Source organism: Miscanthus floridulus, chromosome 18 (genome assembly GCF_019320115.1).
Source record: "Miscanthus floridulus cultivar M001 chromosome 18, ASM1932011v1, whole genome shotgun sequence".
Classification (NCBI taxonomy): domain Eukaryota; kingdom Viridiplantae; phylum Streptophyta; class Magnoliopsida; order Poales; family Poaceae; genus Miscanthus; species Miscanthus floridulus.
In genome coordinates, this window is record NC_089597.1 from 52,456,696 (window position 1) to 52,478,299 (window position 21,604).

Consider the following 21,604-nt stretch of genomic DNA (forward strand, 5'->3'; position numbering starts at 1 on the left):
AAGAAAAGATGAAAAGATAAGGGTGAGATAAAATATGACAAAGGAAGGGGATCAATTAAAGTTTTGAGCATACAAATAGGGGGAGCAAGCTCATGAACTTGTATGGTGCATTTGAATGTGCATTACATATATTTGCTTGCATGGTACAAATTCTTAATTTCAATACCTATGTTTGTGTGGTGCATGCTAGTTGTAGATTTGAATGATGAAATAAAAATCTAGCATGCATAGGTAATCTAATGATTTCATTCCTATGTATTTACAAGTGGTATCTAGCTATCAAGTGGTATCTAGCTAAAGTAACTAGACTTATGTTCATTTCATGAAAACTAGACCCTTGCTTGTAATGTTGATCTCATGGGGTTTTGTAGTTTTTATGTATGTCTAGTTACTAATGGTGCTAAGGATGGTATAATGGTGCACTCCGATTGGTATCATGCTTCAAAGGTCCATCTCTTATACCTTAGCATCATTTGGTAGAAATTGTCTCCTATATTTCCTATCTAAGCATATGTGCGAAGCTACAATCCAAACTCTTAGCACATATGTAGGGGGAGCAATTGCTACCATATGGAGTTCATGTAACTTGTCCATATCCTTTACACATGGTAAATATGCTTGGGCAAGCAACATGGATTCAAATGAACTTTAATTCATATCTTTGTATAAGGGTTGCCATCAATTACTAGAAAGGGGGAGATTGAAAGCGCTAGTTTGGTTTTAGTTAATTGATGAAACCCTAAGTGCTAACCTAGTGTATCAAAGTGATCATGAGATAGGTAGCACTACTCCAAGTGATGAAGCAATGACGAAGATCATGACAATGGTGATGGCATGGTCATGATCAAAGGCTTGAACTGGGAAAAGAAGAAAGAGAAAAACAAAAGGCTCAAGGCAAAGGTATAAAATGTAGGAGCCATTTTGTTTTAGTAATCAAGACACTTAGTGAGTGTGAACACATTTAGGATAGATAGCCATACTATTAAGAGGAGTGAAACTCGTATCGAAATGCGGTTATCAAAGTGCCACTAGATGCTCTAATTCATTGCACATGCATTTAGGATCTAGTGGAGTGCTAACACCCTTGAAAATATTTGTGAAAATATGCTAACACATGTGCACAAGGTGATACACTTGGTGGTTGGCACATTTGAGCAAGGGTGAAGGAGATAGAAATGAAAGAGAGCCAGTCTCGCTGTTTTACAACTAACTGGACGCTGGTCTCAGGGGGACCGGCACGTCCGGTTAGGCGTGGCAGTGATAACCTAGCGTCAGTCATGTGACCAGACACTGGGCCTCTGACTGACCGGACAGTAGAAGGCAGCGTCCGGTCAGAGCTGACGTAGTTCCACAGAAATCAGGGTAACTGACCGAACGCTGGCTGTGTCCGGTCAAGTGCCACCGGACGTGTCTGGTCGAAGAAAACCAGTTTTGGAACCTTACTGTAAATGACCGGACGCTGGGGGTTCAGCGTCCGATCACTTGTGCCGGAGCGTCCGGTCAACCATCGACCGTTGCGATCTGGCGATCACAGTTAAATGAAGATTGACACGGGGTTCAGCGTCCGGTCAATATGATCGGAGCGTCCGGTCACCTCGATCAGTGCCCAGTGAAGGGGTACAACGGCTCTATTTCATGGGGGCTTCTATTTAAGCCCCATGGCCGGCTCAAGCTCACTCTCTTGCACATTTTTCATTGACATAGCAACCTTGTGAGCTTAGCCAAAGCCCTCCCACTAATCTCCATCATTGATCCATCATCTTTGTGAGTTTGGGAGAGAATCCAAGTGCATTGCTTGAGTGATTGCATCTAAAGGCACTTGGTATTCGTGTTGCGCTGTGGATTTTGCTTGTTACACTTGGTGGTTGCCACCACCTAGATGGCTTGGTGCAGCGGTGGAGGATCGGCACAAGTTGGTGATTGTTCGTGTCCGTCTCCGGTGATTGTGAGGGGAGTTGTACCTTCCCCAGCGGAGTGCCGAAAGTTAACTCTAGTAAATTGCTCGTGTCATTGAGTTACCTCACTTGTGGGTAGGTTCTTGCGGTGTCCAATCGTGTGGACGAGGTTTGTGAAACACCTCTTAGCCACCGAACCACCATGTGTTGGTCGACACAACGGGGACTAGCGTGTTGGCAAGCACATGAACCTCAGGAGAAAATCGGTTGTCTCTTGTCATTTGTATTCTCCCGGTGATTGGCTTAATCTTCATCTTGTGATTGGTTCATTCCTCTACTCAGCGGTATAATCATCCTACTCACTCATTTACATTCTTGCAAACTAGTTGTAGCAAGCTCTTTAGTGTAATTAGAATTGAGAGCTTGCATTGTTATTCAAGTTCATCTAGCAAGTAGGATTGCAAGTGGTGTGTCAAGTGATCATTGCTACTATAATTGTTGGATAGGTGGCTTGCAACCCTTGTAGAGCTAGAGCAAGTTTGCAATTCGCCATTTGTCATACTAATCAAATTGCTCTAGTTGATTTGTAGTTTTTAAATAGGCTATTCACCCCCCTCTAGCCATATTAGGACCTTTCAAGTGGTATCAAAGCTGTGGTCACCATTTGATTAAAGGCTTAACAACCTCGTTGTCAAATTATGGCTCAAGTTGTGTTCAACCATGTGGGGGCAAACCACCATTCTTTGATGGCACATACTATGATTATTGAAAGAGAAAGATGAGGATGTATCTTGGTTCAATCAAAGATCAAGTATGGGAGGTGACCGAGAATGACTATGCTATCATTGATCCCAATACCCCACCAACCAAGACAAGACCAACAAGCAATGCAATACAATGGCTCTCAACACCATATACAATGCCATTGATTCCAAGGTGTTTGAGCAAATCAAGGATTGTGAAAGAGCAAATGAGGTGTGGAAGAGATTGGAGCAAACATATGAGGGCACACCGGTAGTGAAGAGTGCCAAGCTGTATATCCTCAAGGATAAATTGACAAGCTTCAAGATGAAGGAAGATGAGAGCATTCTGGAGATGTTCCATCGTTTGCAAGTGATTGTCAATGATTTGAAAGCATTGGGAGAGAAGATCAAGGATGATGATGTCTCTCATCGGTTCTTGATGTGCCTACCTCCAAGATTTGAGATGTTGAGATTGCTTATCATAAGAGGAGGATTAAAGGAGATTACCCCCAACCAAGTACTAGGTGATGTTATGACCCAAGAGACATACCGTGTGGAAAGGGAGGGGGATGACAAGGATGACAAGAAGGAAGAAGAAGACAAGAAGAAGAAGAGTATAGCATTCAAGGCTAGCTCATCATCATCCAAGAACAAGGGCAAGTCCAAGAAAGAATGAAGTGATGATGATGATCTTAGTGATATTGATGATGAAGCTATGGCCCTCTTTGTCCGCAAGATAGGAAAATTCATGAAGAAGAAGGGCTATGGTGCAACAAAGAGAAGAGATCACACCAAAAGCAAAGAATATGTGAGAATATGCTACAATTGCAAGAGCCCCGATCATGTTGTAGCAAATTGACCCTACAATAGTGATAATGATGAGGATGAGAAGAAGAAGCACAAGAAAGATAAAAATGAAAAGAAGGAGAAGAGAATGACCTTCCAAAAGAATAAGAAGGGTGGAGGCTATGTAGTCACTTAGGATAGTGATGGCTCATCGGATAGTGATGACTCTAGTGATGATGGCAAGAAATCTATCAAGAAAGCACTAGCAAGCATCGCCATCAACAACAAGCCCTCCATCTTCGACACTCCATCGACATGTCTCATGAAAAGCCTACCAAGGTAAAATATGATGAGAGTGATGATGATGAATGTGAAAGTGACTCGTGTAGGAATGATAATGATGATGATGAGGAGGATGAGGAGTACACCAAGGAGGAGCTCTTGGACATGTGTGAGCAAGTGCACGCTTGCAATGAGATGAAGAGAAAGGAGTGCAAAGAATTGCGCAAGAAAGTAAAATTTCTTGAGCAATCCCTTGATGAGCTCAATGCTACTCATGAGAGGCTAATGGAAGCCCATGAGAAGCTTGGCAAAGCTCACTCGAAGCTTGAAAAGGCTCACTCATCTCTCATTGAGCAAGTCAAAGTGAAGGAAACCGAGAAGGAGCAAGTGATCGTATCTTGTGATGTGGGACTAACTGTGATCTTATTAATGAATCTTTTCATGAGTCCATTTTAGTTGCTCCCACTAACCCCTCTTGTAGCACTACCACTTCCATTTCACCTTTGAGTGATGGAATCACTTGTGATGCCTCACAAAAAGTGGAAAATGAGACCCTCAAGAAAGAGGTGAATGAGCTCACTCGTGCCTTAGGCAATGCCTATGGTGGAGAGGCCCACTTGCTAAAGTGCTTGGGTAGCCAAAGGTTTTCTCTCAACAAAGAGGGATTAGGCTATACCCCCAAGAAAGGCAAGGTGGCCTTTGTCACTCCCAAAGCTAGCTTTGTGAAGGGCAATGGTCGGTTTTGCAATAGATGCAAGCAAGTTGGGCATATAGAGCAAAATTGCAAGACTAACAAGAACAAACTACCTAATGTATCCTCAATCAAATTTGATTCTTGTTACATGCTTGTTAAGGGTGCCAATGGTGTGAAGGCTAAATTCATTGGTACACCAATTGTGGGCCCAAAGAAGAAGGCTATTTGGGTACCAAAGACTTTGGTAACTAACCTTCAAGGACCCAAGCAAGTTTGGGTACCTAAAAGGAATTGATCTTCTTTTGTAGGTCAATTATAAAGCCGGAGGAAGGCATTGGGTGCTTGATAGTGGGTGCACACAACACATGACCGGTGATCCAAGAATGTTCAATTCAATCAATGAAAACAAGAGCAATGGGATTGATAGTATCACATTTGGTGACAATGGCAAAGGCAAGGTCAAAGGGCTTGGTAAGATTGCAATATCCAATGACTTGAGCATTTCCAATGTGCTACTAGTAGAGAGCTTGAACTTCAACCTTTTGTCGGTAGCTCAATTGTGTGATCTTGGTTTCAAGTGCATATTTGGTGTGGATGATGTAGAGATTATAAGTGTAGATGGCTCTAACTTGATATTCAAAGGATTTAGATATGAGATTCTATACTTGGTTGATTTCAATACACATGGTAAATATGCTTGGGCAAGCAACATGGATTCAAATGAACTTTAATTCATATATTTGTATAAGGGTTGTCATCAATTACCAAAAAGGGGGAGATTGAAAGCTCTAGTTTGGTTTTGGATAATTGATGAAACCCTAAGTGCTAACCTAGTGTATCAAACTGATCATGAGATAGGTAGCACTACTCCAAGTGATGAAGCAATGATGAAGATCATGACAATGGTGATGGCATGGTTATGATCAAAGGCTTGAACTGGGAAAAGAAGAAAGAGAAAAACAAAAGGCTCAAGGCAAAGGTATAAAATGTAGGAGCCATTTTGTTTTAGTGATCAAGACACTTAGTGAGTGTGAACACATTTAGGATAGATAGCCGTACTATTAAGAGGTGTGAAACTCGTATCGAAATGCGGTTATCAAAGTGCAACTAGATGCTCTAATTCATTGCACATGCATTTAGGACCTAGTGTAGTGCTAACACCCTTGAAAATATTTGTGGAAATATACTAACACATGTGCACATGGTGATACACTTGGTGGTTGGCACATTTGAGCAAGGGTGAAGGAGATAGAAATGAAAGAGGGTCAGTCTCGCTGTTTTACTACTGACCGGACGCTGGTCTCAGGGGGACCGGCGCGTCCAGTCAGGTGTGGCAGTGATAACCTAGCGTCGGTCATGTGATCGGACATTGGGCCTCTGACTGACCAGACACTGGAAGGCAGCATCAGGTCAGAGCTGACGTAGCTGCAAGGAAATCAGGGTAACTGACCGGACGCTGGCTGTGTCCGGTCAAGAGCCACCGGACATGTCCGGTCGAAGAAAAACCGGTTTTGGAACCTTACTATAAATGACTGGACGCTGGGGGTTCAACGTTTGGTCACTTGTGCCTGAGCGTCCGGTCAACTGTCGACCGTTGCGATCTGGCGATCACAATTAAATGAAGATTGACACGGGGTTCAGCGTCCGGTCAATTTGACCGGAGCATCCGGTCACCCCGATCAGTGCCCAGTGAAGGGGTACAACGGCTCTATTTCATGGGGGCTTCTATTTAAGCCCTATGGCCGGCTCAAGCTCACTCTCTTGCACATTTTTCATTGATATAGCAACCTTGTGAGCTTAGCCAAAGCCCTCCCACTCATCTCCATCATTGATCCATCATCTTTGTGAGATTGGGAGAGAATCCAAGTGCATTGCTTGAGTGATTGCATCTAGAGGCACTTGGTATTCGTGTTGCGCTGCGGATTTCGCTGGTAACTCTTGGTGGTTGCCACCACCTAGACGGCTTGGTGCAACGGTGGAGGATCGGCATGAGTTGGTGATTGTTCGTGGCCGTCTCCGGTGATTGTGAGGGGAGTTGTACCTTCCCCGTCGGAGTGCCGAAAGGTAACTCTAGTAAATTGCTCATGTCATTGAGTTACCTCACTTGTGGGTATGTTCTTGCAGTGTCCAATCGTGTGGACGAGGTTTATGAAACACCTCTTAGCCGCCAAACCACCAAGTGTTGGTCGACACAACGGGGACTAGCGTGTTGGCAAGCACGTGAACCTCGGGAGAAAATCGGTTGTCTCTTGTCATTTGTATTCTCCCGGTGATTGGCTTAATCTTCATCTTGTGATTGGTTCATTCCTCTACTCGGCGGTATAATCATCATACTCACTCATTTACATTCTTGCAAACTAGTTGTAGCAAGCTCTTTAGTGTAATTAGAATTGAGAGCTTGCATTGTTATTCTAGTTCTTCTAGCGAGTAGGATTGCAAGTGGTGTGTCAAGTGATCATTGCTACTAGAATTGTTGGATAGGTGGCTTGCAACCCTTGTAGAGCTAGAGCAAGTTTGCAATTCGCCATTTGTCATACTAATCAAATTGCTCTAGTTGATTTGTAGTTTTTAAATAGGCTATTCACCCCCCCTCTAGCCATATTAGGACCTTTCAGCGACCCGGGCCAAAAAGTGTTCGGGTCGGGGTGCTCTTATAGGAGCAAACACTAAGTAAACAATGGTAAGACTAAAATTTAGGGGAAGAAAAATGACATAGCTGCTCCAAGCGTTCGGTGAGAATGTCGTTGTTGTTGTCCTTCAATCGGTAGGCATTCGGTCGGATCACTTCAACCTTCAGTCGTCCGGATCCTTGCCCGCTACGCCCCCTTTCTCGGTCGCTGCTTCTTCGCCTTTTTCTTCCTTTGGCCCATCGGCCTACCGCAGAAGGCGCTTGAGGAGCTCGCAGTCCTTGTAGATGTGTTTGACGGGGTAGTCGTGGTTGGTGCACGGGCTCTCCATGAGATCATGGAAGTGGCCTGGAGGGTCTTGCTGGGGCTGCTTGCCCGTGTGATCAGCCGTGGCGACCAGCGTAGAGTTGGCTGGTCGGCGGCGATCTTTTCTGTTCTTTTTTTCCCCTCTACGTGGAGGGGCCCTTGTCCTGATCCTAGCACTTGGCCTTGCCTCTGCCCCGGCCTCCGTTGGAGCGTGGCGGGAGTGGTGCTTGCTGGAGGTGTTGGACAAGGTCCGTGGTCCCGGGCCATCAGGGCTGGGACTCCGGTCGCTGCTGCTTGTGTCTCGGCTCGGCCCGAGCTACGCGTATGCAGGCGATCGGTGCAGAGCGTTTGTCAAGTCAAGACGAGGCGCGGGTGCAACCTCTTGTGCTGTACTCGGCAGTTGTAGCGGTGAGCGGGTGGAGCGACTCATCTGCTGCGTCCCCATTCCCCTGGTGGGAAGAGAGGCTGTGAGTCGATGTCGTGATACGGAGCTCTCCGCCTGTTGAATGGCGGCGGTCTCCAATAGTGCCCGGAGGTTTTGGTGCATCGCTTGTTCCTGAGGGATGTCTGGCTCGGGGAGGCCGTGCAGAAGTATTGCTGTGGCGGCGATGTTCTGATTGGCTCGAGCAAATTATGGGGGATCATTCCCCCTGTCCATGGTGTTGCACTGGACCCAACAGGCGTGACCCCAGGCGCCGCTCGCTAGTCTATGCGCAAGGGGCGCAGTGTGGTGCACCGAGCACGCTGGCGCAGTCGGTGGCTGGTGCAGCCACTGTTGTCATGGTTCCTCGCCGTGCTCCCATGCGAGCTCGGGGGTCTCCGCATGAGGATCCGGAGGGGCGTGAGTCTGCAAGGACTGCGTTACCGCTGGTGGCTGTCCTGGAGCGTCCACCATAGCGCACTCTCGGGATGGAAGGTGGCTAGGCACCACATCGCCGATGCTGGAGCCATCACTCTCAACATCGTCATCCATGAGGTCGAGGAAACAGGTGGGAGCATAGCTCTCCATCCCCATGATTTCGGACATGAGAGGGGGGCGACGCCGACATCCTTCGGAGCCCCTAGGCGTACGCATCCACGGGAGACGCGAGGCCATATGGGAACCGGTCATATGGTGGTCGTGGCGGGGACAACGGGGGTCCCTCCGGGTAATCGGCAAAAGATAGAGAATAGTAAGTAAATAACAGCATGTACATTACTCACAGCGGGGTTTGAGCAGAGAGTATGCTTGGAATGAAGCACGGTACCACATCGTCGGAGTCATGCATCCCGGAGTCAATGGAGGGCGCCCCTCCAACGGGTGCCAGAATGAGTGCCTCCTCGCAGAGGTGTAGTACGTCAAGCCGGTCGACGACGAAGTCCAGGCTTCCGAGGAGGAAGGCCTGGGATGGCTCAAAGATGGGTGGAACCCACATCCCAATAGGTGGGAGCGCGGGAAAATCCAGTGACCGAAGTGAATCATATCTCTAGAGCCCGCCATGGCGAAGGTGGCGAAAAACTGGGCCATCCAATGACCAAAAAGTGTTGAACGTACAATGTCTTCCCCACGGACGACGCCAACTGTCGGTGCAGAAAGTGACCAACAAGTAAATATTTGTAGTTTTGCCGTATGTTGTGATTGGAGGTGGCCTAGCACTCAATGACATAGGGTTTATACTGGTTCAGGCAATATGCCCTATGTCCGATTTGAGTCGGTCGGTGACTTTATTTCTGAGCCCAGGTGCTCGAAGTTTGTTGTGGGGTTACAAACAAGGAGAAAGATGGGGGTACAAGAGGTCCGACCGGGCTCTGGTCGGAAGGGCTGAGAGTGACAGGAGCTCCGCTATGAGCTAAGTGTTCAAGCATGTGCTTGTGGTTCGAACCTGGCGGTTCTGTGGTTGTGAACTAGTGAACTTGGTCGATCTAATGAATCTGGATTTTCTTAGATGACCTGGCTTAACTTAGTCTCATGGAAGAGAGCGCATCCCCTTTTATAGATGAAGGGGATGGTCTTACAAGTGAGAGGGAGAGAGTATGTATGCTTCTAAGCCTTATTGCCCACGCCGGCGGGTACAGGATGATGGTAGGCACCCATAATACTGTTGATTGTTGGATGTACGTGGGAGGCTGTGTCATTTTGTGCGGGTATGGCAGATGTCGGTACCTGCTATACTATTGATGCCCAGAGGCATGTGAGGAGTTTCACCATGTTCACTCGGTACGGTAAATGTCGGCGCCCACAACACTGTCGATGCCCAGAGGCATGTGGGGGCCTTACCGTATGGGAGTTAATGGCGCCCACAATACTGTAGGGAAAATGTCGGCGCCTACAACACTGTTTGTGTCAGGGCGGTTGCAGAGTACTATTCCTGCAGGTGTATAGGGTACGGTCCCTGTTATCATGGTTTGACTTGTGCGCCTTGCCTTGCTTGCTCTGTCCATTGCCTGGTCTTTTCCGAGCGGGCGTCCCCAATCGGCTGGTCCCAGTCAGCTCTGGTTGCGCCAGTCGGAGAAGAGCAGTGAGCAGGGTCTTTGCATACCCCGGTCGGAGACATGGGGTCGAAGTCGGAGGTAGTGCTTTGCCAGGCCTTTTGGTCGGAGAGACCATCCAGAGGCGGGCTAGAGACTGAAGTGGGCGCTCCAGTCGGAGAGGTGGGCCGGAGTCGGAAGCCGGGTGCCGTTCATCCTCGGCCAGACCTATTGTTCAGACACTTGGGCTGGCCCACGAGTTGCGTGTTTGTCTACTTGAGTCGAGCCTTTGTTGGGAAGCTGGTCCACGAGGGACCCTGAGTTTATGAACACGACACCAGTTGACCCAGAATTCAGAACAATTCATCATAGATTGAGGAATCCTAGGTTCCATCCCTTCTTCAACAATTGTATAGGAGCACTAGATGGCACTCACATACCATGTGTGGTGCCAAGTGATAAGGTGGTTCAACACATATGCCGCAAGGGCATGATAACACAGAACGTGCTGGTTGTTTGTGACTTCGACATGAGGTTCACATTTGTTCTTGCTGGATGCCCTGGTTCTGTACATGACATGAGAGTGTTCACGGATGCTATGACCAAGTACGGCGACATGTTTCCACATCCACCAACAGGTAAACAACTTCCAATGTTGCAATCACAACTTCTAGTCCAACTAGTTCAAACTTACAAAAATGTTCTATTGTGTAGGAAAATTTTACTTGGTGGACTCTAGGTACCCGAACCGTCCGGGTTATCTTGCGCCCAACAAGGAAACGAAGTACCATCTTCCAGAGTATCGAGAAGGCCCGGAGCTATAAGGTAAAAAAGAGATCTTCAACTTCGCACATTCATCTCTTAGAAATATCATCGATGGGTCATTTGGAGTTCTGAAGATGAAGTGGAGGATTTTTGTTGCATATGCCAAGTTATGCACCTCATAAGCAAAGCCAAATAATCGTAGCATGCATGGCACTCCATAACTTCATTCGATCAAGTGGAATAGTGGATAGGGACTTTAATCATTGTGATCGTGTTGGGAACTATGTTCCACCTGAGGCATCGACCTCTCAAACATATACTGGTCAGCCGCCGCCAAGGGATGAATCTGCATACATAAATGGTTTTCGTGACCAAATAGTCATTGGTTTGTTAAATAGATCATGGATATTTGAATTGTGTACTTGAATTGTAACGTGTGTGATAGATTTGTATGGTTGAGCACAATTGAATTGTGTACTTCAACTATTGAATAATTATGCAATAAAGTGTAATTTTTTATTGTTTGAAAATGAACGTGCAACACCGGCGTGCAGCAGCCCGGCGAGCAGTATCACCGGCGTGCAACAGCAAGAAGCCCAGCACGCAGCAAGCATTGCTGTGCATGGATCACAATTAATGAACCAAATCAGTCATTAAATGAGGACAAATCAGTCTTTCAAGGAAACAATGCTATTTACCATGGATCTAAACACCTCAAACTAAAGTTTGAATAGCTAAAGTTTAGCGGCAAAAGTTTAAGAGCAAATCTTTTGCCATGGCTAATGTGCATGTTCGCTTAGTCGTATATGGCTTATAAGCCATGGCTTATCAGTCAACGAACATTATTTTTCTCTCACACCAAACCAGCCAACAGTACTTTGAGCCATGGTTTATCAGCCAAACAAGCCCAAACGAACAGGACGAATGTATCTAAACAGCCTCTACCTATTTGCAACCCAAGCGTTAAATTATTGACGTACTGTAAAGGCAAAGACTCACTGTCTTGGATGTGTAACTGTAACTTGAGCTACTGCTTACAAGCAACTGTATTTAGGCCCCGTTTGGCAGAGCTCCCAGAGCTGATTCTCTGTTGAATCCAGCAGGAGCTCTGCCAAACAGTTTTTGAGAGAAATGATTCTCTGCTGATTCCGTGAAGAGATCCTCTGAAATGAACTAAGAGGTTGAGAGCTGAAAAAAGTAGCTTCTCCTGATTCCGTGAAATGATTCTCCATCATGATTTTAAGAGTTTATGCTAAAAAATTAAAAGAATCACTTTCAGTCACAGAATCACTTCTCTCAGAGAATCAGCTTTCTTAGAGAATCAGAATTAGATGAAGCTCTACTAAACAAGCCCTTAAAGTTATCCCAAAAGATAAGGAAGAAAATGATTTTCTTTGCACAAGTATAACAGATCATATAATGTTATGTTATAAAAATATGTTTTAATCTTAAAATAAAAAAATATAATAGTATCAAATCTGTAGTACTGAAACATGACACTATTCTATGGTTATTTGTGTTAAATATTACCACCCTTTGTCTGAAATTATAGATTATTTTTGTCTTTTCTAGATACATAGCTTTTGCTATACGCCTAGATATATATACGATATGACCATCTTATAATAGAAGTTATATATTTAGAAAAAGCAAAACAACCTATAATTAAAACGAAAGGAGTATATACTAATGAATATATAAAAATGCTTACTGTTCTGAGTTACCTGACATTGGATATGAATCCCTTTGCTTCTGTACTCAACGTAGAGGCTCCTCGAGAATTGAGAAACATGCCTGCTTGAAATTTTTACTCCAAAGATTAGACACTTATCGTAAAGCTTATTATGAATACTTGCATTTTGGATAATATTGACACAGCTCTGGCCAGCTCAAACACTATTTTGGAGTATATGATTCCAAGCGTGTTTTTTGAGAAAGGTGTAAACGTAAATTATTACCGTTTGGTGGCGGCATAGATCGTGTAGAGCGGGAAGGATGGGATGGCCTCCGTTGACCCGGATCCGATGTTCACGATGGCGCCCCTCCGGCGAGCCACCATCCCGGGCAGCACCGCCGCCGTGACCTCGGTCAGCGCCCACAGGTTCACCCGTATCATCTTCACCCACGCGTCCACGTCGAATTCGTGCAGGTACACGGCGCACGGCTTCGCCACGCCGGCGTTGTTGACCAGGAGCCCCACGTCAAGCCCGTCCACGACCTCGCGGAGCCGCCGCATCGCCTCTTCACCTGCCAAATGTTTAGCACACCATCATCTGCCCCACGTCAAGCCCGTCCACGTCATCGCCTCTTCCATGAATGTGGACGCACCATGCTGCTGAATTTCTATGAGCCTTACGGAACTTACCATAAAAAACAATGAAATACTGTAACTTACCAGTTACCAAAGCTCTTATTTCATCGAGGCAGAGGAATTACACCCCAAAAGGAGATCCTGTTTCGTGCTATTTTAAACCTTGAAGGTCACACTCACACAAGCCATGCATATTATACACCATAAAAAAGAGGAATCACTTCGTGAGGCAGCAATGTTTGGGACACAGTACAGTTCCGAGAATAGAAAAGCAAAGTTGACCATCCCGTGAAAAAAAAAACAGAGCAAGAGAAGGTGGAATCCATAAACCTGCCAGAGTAATAGCAGTGCTAAGACCGTCTCTAACAACGTAGCCAAACGGCGACGCAAACGTAAAATCCATCGTGCACAGTATTTTGCGTCCTAAAATCACGCTCAAACGGACGACGCAAACAAGACAGCCATTTTGCCTCGCAGGCGAGCCGGAAGGCAAAAACGCGTCGTCTCTCTCGACGACGCAAACACTGTACACTGAGGCGCCACCGCGTGGAGAGAGCGAGGCAAAGAGAGAGGGAGGAAGGAGGTGGAGGGGGAAGGGGCCGCGCCGCGCCACACACTAGATACAGCGTCCCCGCGCCACGCCGCCACCGGATCTGGCCGGGGGAGGAGGCCCCATCCCCGCGCCGCGCTCCTGGACCAGATCCGCCGCCGAGGATCCATGCGAAGCCGCCGCCCCTCGAACGCCGTGCTCGGAGGAGAGGGAGGGGTCGTCATGCCGTGGTCGGAGGAGAGGCGCGGCCTAGATCTGCCGGGGAGCCGTCGGAGGAGAAAGAGGGGTCGCCCGCGCACCACGCTCGCCGGAGACAGAGGAAGGGGCCGCGATGAGGGAGGGAGGGGCGCCAGGCTAGGGGCGCCGTGCTCGCGACGAGGGAGGTAGGGAGCCGCGCCGCGAGCCGGGCCCGCCACCCGCCGGAGACAAGGGAGGGGCGTCGGGCTCGCTACGGTGAGAAGGGAGGGGCGCGGCGGTGGGTGGGCGTGGATTTGAATCTGTCTGTTGGAGAGGAGATATTTGGGTCCGTGACTTTTTTTTACTGTAGATGATCTACAATACCGAATGGTTATCGTATTTGGGTCCTCTTTGTTGGAGTCGGTCTAACCAACTTCCAAACTACAATAGCAACTGCAGAGCAAGGCAGTGCAAAATCGCCGTAAATTCATCTTTGGGGGTGGGGGACAGAGGCTAAATAGAAGGTGGTATCTATGGGATATATAAACCTGCAAGAGCAATAGCAGTGCTCTACTTAACCTCCAAACTGCAATAACAGAAGCGGAATAAGGCAGTGTAAAATCAACTTATAGAACACGAGGTAGCAGACAAGGAAGCAACGGCTGACGAGCAAAGTAGGGGTGGCCATCATTCCAGGATAACACAGTTGAAACTATTCTCGGAAGATACAGAAACGATGCAAGAGTGACGCCACCGGACGAACTCGCTGCTTCTGCCTAAGCTTCGTTCCAATCAGCCAATAAAGCAGAGAAGAAGCGGACAGGGTCACGAGAACCCTAGGCGGAAAGCGGTGAAAAGCAAAGGAAAAAAAAAGGCACAGAAAAGAATCCATCTGAGATCAACCGGAGGATGAGGGCACACCTGCCGGGGAAGCTCGAACGGCAGAGGGAAGCGACGAACTGAAGAGTGCGGGGGAGCAGCGGCCAGGATGAGGACACTTGCTGGTCTTCCGTTCATTATTTTTTTTAACACGTAGCCATCAACAGGATGGGGACGCAACGGGACGAATAGAAACAGTAGATCTTACATCCAATGGTGTAAAACATTTTGGCGACGTGGCCCAATAACCATATCTTTCGGCACACCCGAGCAGGTTTGGGACACAGTACAGTCCCGAGAATCCCGTGAAAAAAAACAGAGCAAGAGAAGGAGGAATCCAAAAACCTGCCAGAGTAATAGCAAGAGGAATTAATTAATATGTGGGTGGCATTTGCACTGTCCGTTTATGTGCCCATATGGTCGACTGTAGCTCGTAGCTACCAGCTCTCCAACTAACTGATAGGGCTAAGCTATTAATTAATTCCTCATTCATACGGGCGGAGAGTACTCTGTTTAACTTTAGAGTAAAATGCATGGTTCGCCTATCAACTTGTCTACTTATATCAGTTAGGTCCTCTAACTTTGAATTTTCATTTCTGAGTCCAAAACATTTTAAGTGGTGCACAAATAGTCTATACTGGTTCGTTTTTGTGTTTATAACAGTCGTCTGTACAACCTGGCCGATAACTCGGAGGAGAGGTCACGTATAGCAAAGCGCATGTGAGCAGTGGACTGGTCGGTCTTTTTAGCAAAAAAATGACTTGTTTCTTCCTTCGTATTCCCTATTGGGGAGGCCCTCCCTCTCTCCGTCCCCCATGTTCTTCTCTCCCGTAGGCAACTTGGCGGTGGTGGTGGAGGCAGATCCTTGGCAAGCGACTTCATGTCGTCTGCAGCCAGTGGCGGAGCTCGTCAATTTTCACACCTAGGGCCGCTATCCAAGGACTTATGTATACATGTGAACATTTTGCAAGTCATTTGCATCACTAGCTAATTCTTCTACTAGTTTTGATTGTGCCTGTACAGAATGTTAGTTTCATGAGAGTGGTTGTATAACTAGTTAAGCATATAAGAAAAAAATATTCCATGTCTTAGTCCTCTTTATTGTGTAATTCTACAACTCTCCAAAAATCCAGAAACACACAATTATTAATTCATTCATGGAATTGGCAAATGACAAGTGTCTTGAGGATCCCTGGATCCGGAAATCCAAGTTCCAACTTAAAATGGAGCATGGATTTGGGGTTTGGGATGAGGAATTTACTTGCTACTGTTGGAGTGCTGCCTGCCTGCCTCTTTAGTCTATGGTCTCTATTGTTGTGTGCTGACGTGCTAATCGCACCCTTCTCCATGCGAATTTTCCAATATGGAAAGTCATCCCTCTCAAATATAGGAGAAGGTCTATCCCCGTGAGATATCTTTCTCTAAGCGGTTAAGCTTAAATACGTGAGCACGAGGCTCCGATACCAATTGAAATGATTAAGATGCCCAAGAGGGGGTGAATTGGGCTAATTCTAAATTTCTTTGCAATAATTAAGTCATATTGTTAGCCCAATTAACCCCTTGTGCCTAGAAAGTGTTTCTAATGTTCTATCGCACAAAAGTCTTGCAACCTAAGTTCTAATCCTACTCTAGAATGACAATTCTATGAATGTAAAGATAAGTATTGAATAGCTCAAAGTAAATGCTCAAGGTAAATGCTCAAAGTAAAGAGAGAAGGAGGAACGCGGCGATGTTTTATGCCGAGGTATCGGAGAGTCGCCACTCCCCACTAGTCCTCGTTGGAGCACCCGCGCAAGGGTGTAGCTCTCCCTTGATCCGCATAAGGATCAAGTGCTCTCTACGGGTTGATTCTTCGACACTCCGTCGCGGTGAATCACCCACAACCGCTCATAACTTGAGTTGGGTCATCCACAAGCTCCGCTGGATGATCACCAAGCTCCCAATCACCACCAAGTCAGTCTAGGTGATGGCGATCACCAAGAGTAACAAGCACGAACTCTCACTTGATCACAACAAGCCTAATGAGAAGGGTGGATGCACACTTTGCTACTCTTGATCTTACTAATGAGGGCTCTCTTTGGGATTCTCAAATCTCAATCACCTCACTAGGACCTTGCTCTTCTTGGCACTCTCAAAGGTGTTTCTCAGCTGTTGAAATGAGCAAAAGTACCCCCACACACGAATGGAGGAAGTATTTATAACATGGGCTAAAAACATAACCGTTATGTGCCTCTGCGGGGTGACCGGACGCTCTGGTCATGTTGACCGGACGCGCCGGTCAGTTCACCTTGAATTCCAGTGTTTAAAGTGTGACCGGACGCTGGCCAGCGTCCGGTCGTGATTTTCCGTCTCTAGAACCTTACTGGAGTTGACCGGACGCTGGCCCTCAGTGTCTGGTCACTTCACCTCTCAGCGTCCTGTGACTTCTAGATGACTTCACCTTGATCAAATGAACTGACCGGACACTGCGCCAGCGTTCGGTCACACCGAAGCTAGCGTCCGGTCAGTATTTGACCCTCCATTCACTTCCAACTTTCGAACGTACGTGAATGAAGTTTGCTCCAATAGATCTATGGGCTTTTTAGGAGCTACCTAGTGCTAGGTTTAGCAAGTGTGCACCACACCTAACCCACTAGACTCACCGAGGTCAAGATACCCGTTCATACCCCCCCTTAATAGTACTGCCAAAGGAAAAACAAAGTCCTAAACTACTCTAAGTGTCTCTTCAACACCAACGACACTTAGAACTAGTCCATCCTTAACCTTGTCGTCCATCCTTTGAAAACCGAAACGATTTCCATCGTAGGGGCATGACCACCATGATAGCCCAATCGATCTTCATTACCATGACCTAACTTAATTGCCTCTACAAAACACACATTAGTCATAGTAATCATGTATTGTCATTAATCACCGAAACCCAACTAGGGGCCTAGATGCTTTCAATCTCCCCCTTTTTGGTGATTGATGACAATACCACCTCGAGTATGTGAAAGAGTTGAGGTTTTTAACATGCTTGGTTCATATAAGCTTTTGACAATAAGAACAAAAGAGTTAGGCAAGCTTATATGACCCAAGCCAACATGATGTACTCAAAAGATATGAAATAAGCATGAGTACAAGTAATAAAGCTCATTTGCATCGGAGTAAAACACGGAAGCAAAGCAAATGAGCATAGCACAAGTGATATGACATATAAATAATTCAAAGTAGAGAGCACACATGTCATATATCATGGTCACGTAGTCACATAGATATCACTATCACATAAATATAGTTTGATGCATAAAGGTAAACACACGAATGCATAATAGTGTATCACACATAAAACTCCAAATGTAATTGATAATCTAATAGATAAACTAAGCTCCCCGTAGATATGTTGCTCCCCCTAAGACTAACATACTTGATCCCTCTCCCCATTTGGCGTCAAACACCAAAACCTAAGGGTCGGTCGGTAGGGGCTGCAGCGGATGAGTCGGGCGCTGAGGTACGAGGAGCAAGCTGGAACTGAGTGCCATCATCATCTGACCCTAAGCTCTGAGCTGTCTGACCCTCTATAGCTGGAAGCGATGCTGAAGCGGTCTGGGTCGGATCAACAACTAGAGCTGCTGTAGACTGTGCAGGTATGACTGGAGAAGCCAGCTTTGATTGATGCCACTGAGGAAGGGAGCGTCTCTGTAGTCCCGGTAATAGGTGCAACTATAGAAGGACCTGGGACATGCAAATATGGCGGAGTAGGCTGCCCTATCAACTCACTGAATGTCGCTCCAAGACTCCTGGAGACTGAAGTATCTGGCACTAGTAGCGAGGAAGTCTGAGCCGGTGTGAAACCCGTCTGGAGAGGTGTGAACTACGGGGCTAACACGGGTGAAGCAAACCACTGGGACACCTACTCTGTAGGTGAAGCAAACTGTGCTGGTGGCTGTCCCTGACTCTGAAGCCCACTAGGCTGTAAATGCTGGAGTCATAGAAGTGGTGGCAGGCTGATCCAAGCTAGGGTGAAGGCTATGGCGAGTGGAACCCCAATAGCTGTCACTACATGCTGCATAAATCCAAGGAGCTGCTGCTGCATGAGAAGCTGCTACTGATGCATGGCCTGCTGCTGCTGTATGGCCTGCTGCTACCACTAAAACTCATCCTGTCGAGTCTGGAACTATGCAAAAGTAGCGGCGGTCTCCTAAGCCTGGCGAGCCTGATCCTGCCTCATCCGCTCACGTATGGTAAGTAGAGCGGGGTCTGTCTGTGGTGCAGGTGGAGCTAAACTAGAGCTACCAGCCTCATAGTCATGTCAATGTGGAGGCATCTGAGGAATATCCTGGTAGTCCTCATCTGAGCTATCACTGGGGTCGCTCTCGACCATCCCCTCCTACTGAGCGTCAAGCTGCTCCTCCTCTATAGCTGCTAGTCCCCTGATAGTATCATCCTGCTGGGCTGCAGTCTCTAGCACCTCTAGACAACGACGCGGCTAGCTAGGTGCACTCGGTGTACTATGGCGGATCATCTGAGTCAGGTTATATGCAGGAAACTCTATAGTAGCACCACTATACTTAGCTAGCATCTCAGGTGGCCTCACTGTAACTGCCCTGTGAATCAAGAATGTAATCCAGTGAGCATACGACAGCTTCCTGTGACCCCTGAACCCCTCTGCAATAGTATCCTCCATCTCTGACAGAAGGAGATCCCAAATATCAAACACTGTCTGCTGCATCAGACAGTTCAGTAACCACAACTGTATGCGAGTCAAGCCCTCGTGATAACCCATCCTCGGAAGTAGTGTCCTCCTCATAATGGCATCAAGCACTCTAGCAGTGGGAGTGAGATCACTGGGTGTCCTGCTAGACCCCTCGCCGAATGGCTCTAGTGAAGCAGTGGCAGACTAGATCTGTAGGGGGCACCATACCAGCCATGAGGGATGTCTAGGGGGCGCTGTCTGTCCATAGCAAACCTCATGTAGCCATGACGGCTGCTCCTGAAGCCTAAGTATCTCTCTGACCCTAGTGCTCGTCAGCCTATAATCTCTGCCACTGAATGCAAAGTGTATGAATCTGTGCTGCGGGTCAATCCAGAGAGAAGCATAGAACTGACGGACCCAAGATGGAACATATAAGCCTGTCCGTCCAAGTAAATCTGATCAGCCCTGGCAGGTAAGATAGGTAGGGGCGAATGTGCTCTCCAGCTGCTGCAACAATAGTCTCAATGTTACACACCCTCTGAGATCTGAATACAGCCCCACTGTTAAGATATGCTTTATAGAAATCTTCCTGTAGAGGTGTGTAGAAACCCTCTAAAGCACGCTCATCCTGCCTCAGTGGAAACCACTACTCAAAGTCCATGAATCTAAGCTGTTGAACCTGCTTGGCCGTAGTAGCCCTCAAATCCAAGTGGGTCACTTGGGGCGAACCTTGTGTTCTAGGCGGTGGACGTGAACGCCTCTGCTGAGTCTTAGACCTCGGAGTGACTGGCACACGGGTACGTCCAGAGCGGCGAAGCTGTGGCTGAGGTGCCTGCTCTGTCTCCACGGCCTGCTCTCCCTCCTGAGTCTATGATGCTGGTTGTGGCTCCTGCTGTGACCCCCCCTGGGGCTGACTCTCATCCAAGACAACTCGCCGTCCCGCAACCATGATTATCCCAGTTGGACCACCATGACGGCGCTCAACCTGCTCTAGTGCAGCCCTCGTAGATGGAGAGAGTTGATCTGCAATCTGGACTCCACTCCTAGCACCTCCTGCCTCTGCACGCTCTGCTGCTGCTGTAACTACGGCTGCTCTAACTGTATCTGCATCTGGAAACTTCCACTTCTTTGTTGCAAGCTTCTTCATCGCCTTGCCTTTTGGATCTATAGGCAGGCAAGGCGAGGGTCTCGGATCCTCATCACCGGGACCACCTCCAACATTGTTGTCACGAACCATCCTATGGATCTGAAAAGAGCAACTGCCCCTGACGAAGATCAACTGCCAACTGTCACTTCCGAGGCTTGGCCTCGATCCGTACTCACGAGCTTGTCCCCGAGTTGACAGACAACTACAAATAGGACCTGAACGGCACCGACTCACTGCACGATAGAATAGAGGATATACAGATAATATTAATTATTCATCTAGAGATACGAAACCCTAGGAAGCAAGCAATTAGGTACGAAATTGAAAACGAGGGCTTGCTACCTGACGAACCGGCGAAACGACGAGAAGAGAGACGCATCGGGGAACCACCGGGTCGGCAACTAGAGATTAGGGTTCGCAATGCGCAGTGAATCGATGGCTAGGGTGGGAGCTCGGTGGCATGAAGCAAGATGGCAGCGCAGCTAGGGCAAGTGTGGTGGCGCGTGCGGCGACACGAGCAATGGCAGCGCATGACGTAGAGGCACGAACGGCGGCGTGTGGCGCGGAGCAGCGTGGGCGACGGCATGGGCAGTGGTGGCACGTGGCGTGGAGCGGCAAGTGGCAGTGCAGGTGCGGCGCAAGGAGCGGCGGCGCTGATACGGCGCAGGCTCAGCACAGGAAGCGATAGAGCGGCGGGCGGCGGCGCGGGCAGGGCGCAGGGAGCGGCGGTAGTTCTAGGGCAAGGGCATTGACGCGGTGCTACGTTATATGGGGGTCCCCCGACCATGATAGAAAAGGAAACGAGATAAGAGATTGGATCCCGCATGTTTTCTACTGACCGGACGCTCCGGTGGCAGCGACCGGATGCTGCCACCTAGCGTCCGATCGATTCCAGAGAGGTCCAAATCCCCTGGAATCGCAACCGGAACGTGTCCGGTGAACACCGACCAGACGCAGCCAGAGTCCGGTGCAAGCTGCCTTCATCGTCTTCGATCGACTGGACGCTGGATCGCCATCTGACCGGACACTGGAAGAACACTGTTTCAGCGTCGGTCACTCCTTCTCAGCAGTAGTTCACCTCCTGTGAACTGACCGGACGCTGGACATCAGAGTCCGGTGCAGCGTCCGGTCACCCTTTTTCCAGCAAATCTTCAAAGTCCTTCGTGCTGCCTATTCCCAATCAAGTCCCAACTCCAATAAGATCCAAATAAACACCAATTGGGACTGATATGAGTGACCTCTCTCAAACCCTCAAGTTTTTTTCAAAATATTTTGCCTTAGGCTATAATTCTTTTTAAGAAAATAGGCAATAAGAGGGC

At 47.7% G+C, this 21,604-nt stretch overlaps 3 protein-coding genes and 1 pseudogene across 10 annotated transcripts in view; 1 reads left to right on the forward strand and 3 right to left on the reverse strand.

The window, feature by feature from the left end:
- Window positions 1-12,947, reverse strand: part of LOC136519508 (very-long-chain 3-oxoacyl-CoA reductase 1-like) — a 50,281-nt gene extending 37,334 nt beyond the window's left edge. For 5 of the 6 annotated variants that reach the window (XM_066512899.1, XM_066512896.1, XM_066512897.1 and 2 more), the window contains exons 1-2: window positions 12,505-12,947; window positions 12,271-12,340 (exon numbers count right to left, since the gene is read on the reverse strand). In XM_066512899.1, the coding sequence (XP_066368996.1) occupies window positions 12,271-12,340; window positions 12,505-12,782 (348 nt within the window). In that variant the 5' untranslated portion in view covers window positions 12,783-12,947. Of the gene's footprint in view, window positions 1-10,608; window positions 10,893-12,270; window positions 12,341-12,504 lie in introns of those variants that run through there. The other variant, XM_066512901.1, reaches the window with a different exon arrangement.
- The window catches only part of LOC136519505 (very-long-chain 3-oxoacyl-CoA reductase 1-like), an 85,362-nt gene extending 70,804 nt beyond the window's left edge, over window positions 1-14,558 (reverse strand). For all 3 annotated transcript variants that reach the window (XM_066512892.1, XM_066512893.1, XM_066512894.1), the window contains exon 1: window positions 12,942-14,558. The gene's annotated coding sequence lies outside the window, so the exon portion shown is untranslated. The remainder of the gene's footprint in view (window positions 1-12,941) is intronic.
- Window positions 1-21,604, forward strand: part of LOC136523844 (2-methylpropanoate--CoA ligase CCL4-like) — a 96,373-nt gene that overhangs the window by 45,469 nt on the left and 29,300 nt on the right. The window lies entirely within an intron of this gene.
- LOC136519506 (very-long-chain 3-oxoacyl-CoA reductase 1-like) overlaps window positions 1-21,604 on the reverse strand; it is a 78,914-nt pseudogene that overhangs the window by 39,786 nt on the left and 17,524 nt on the right.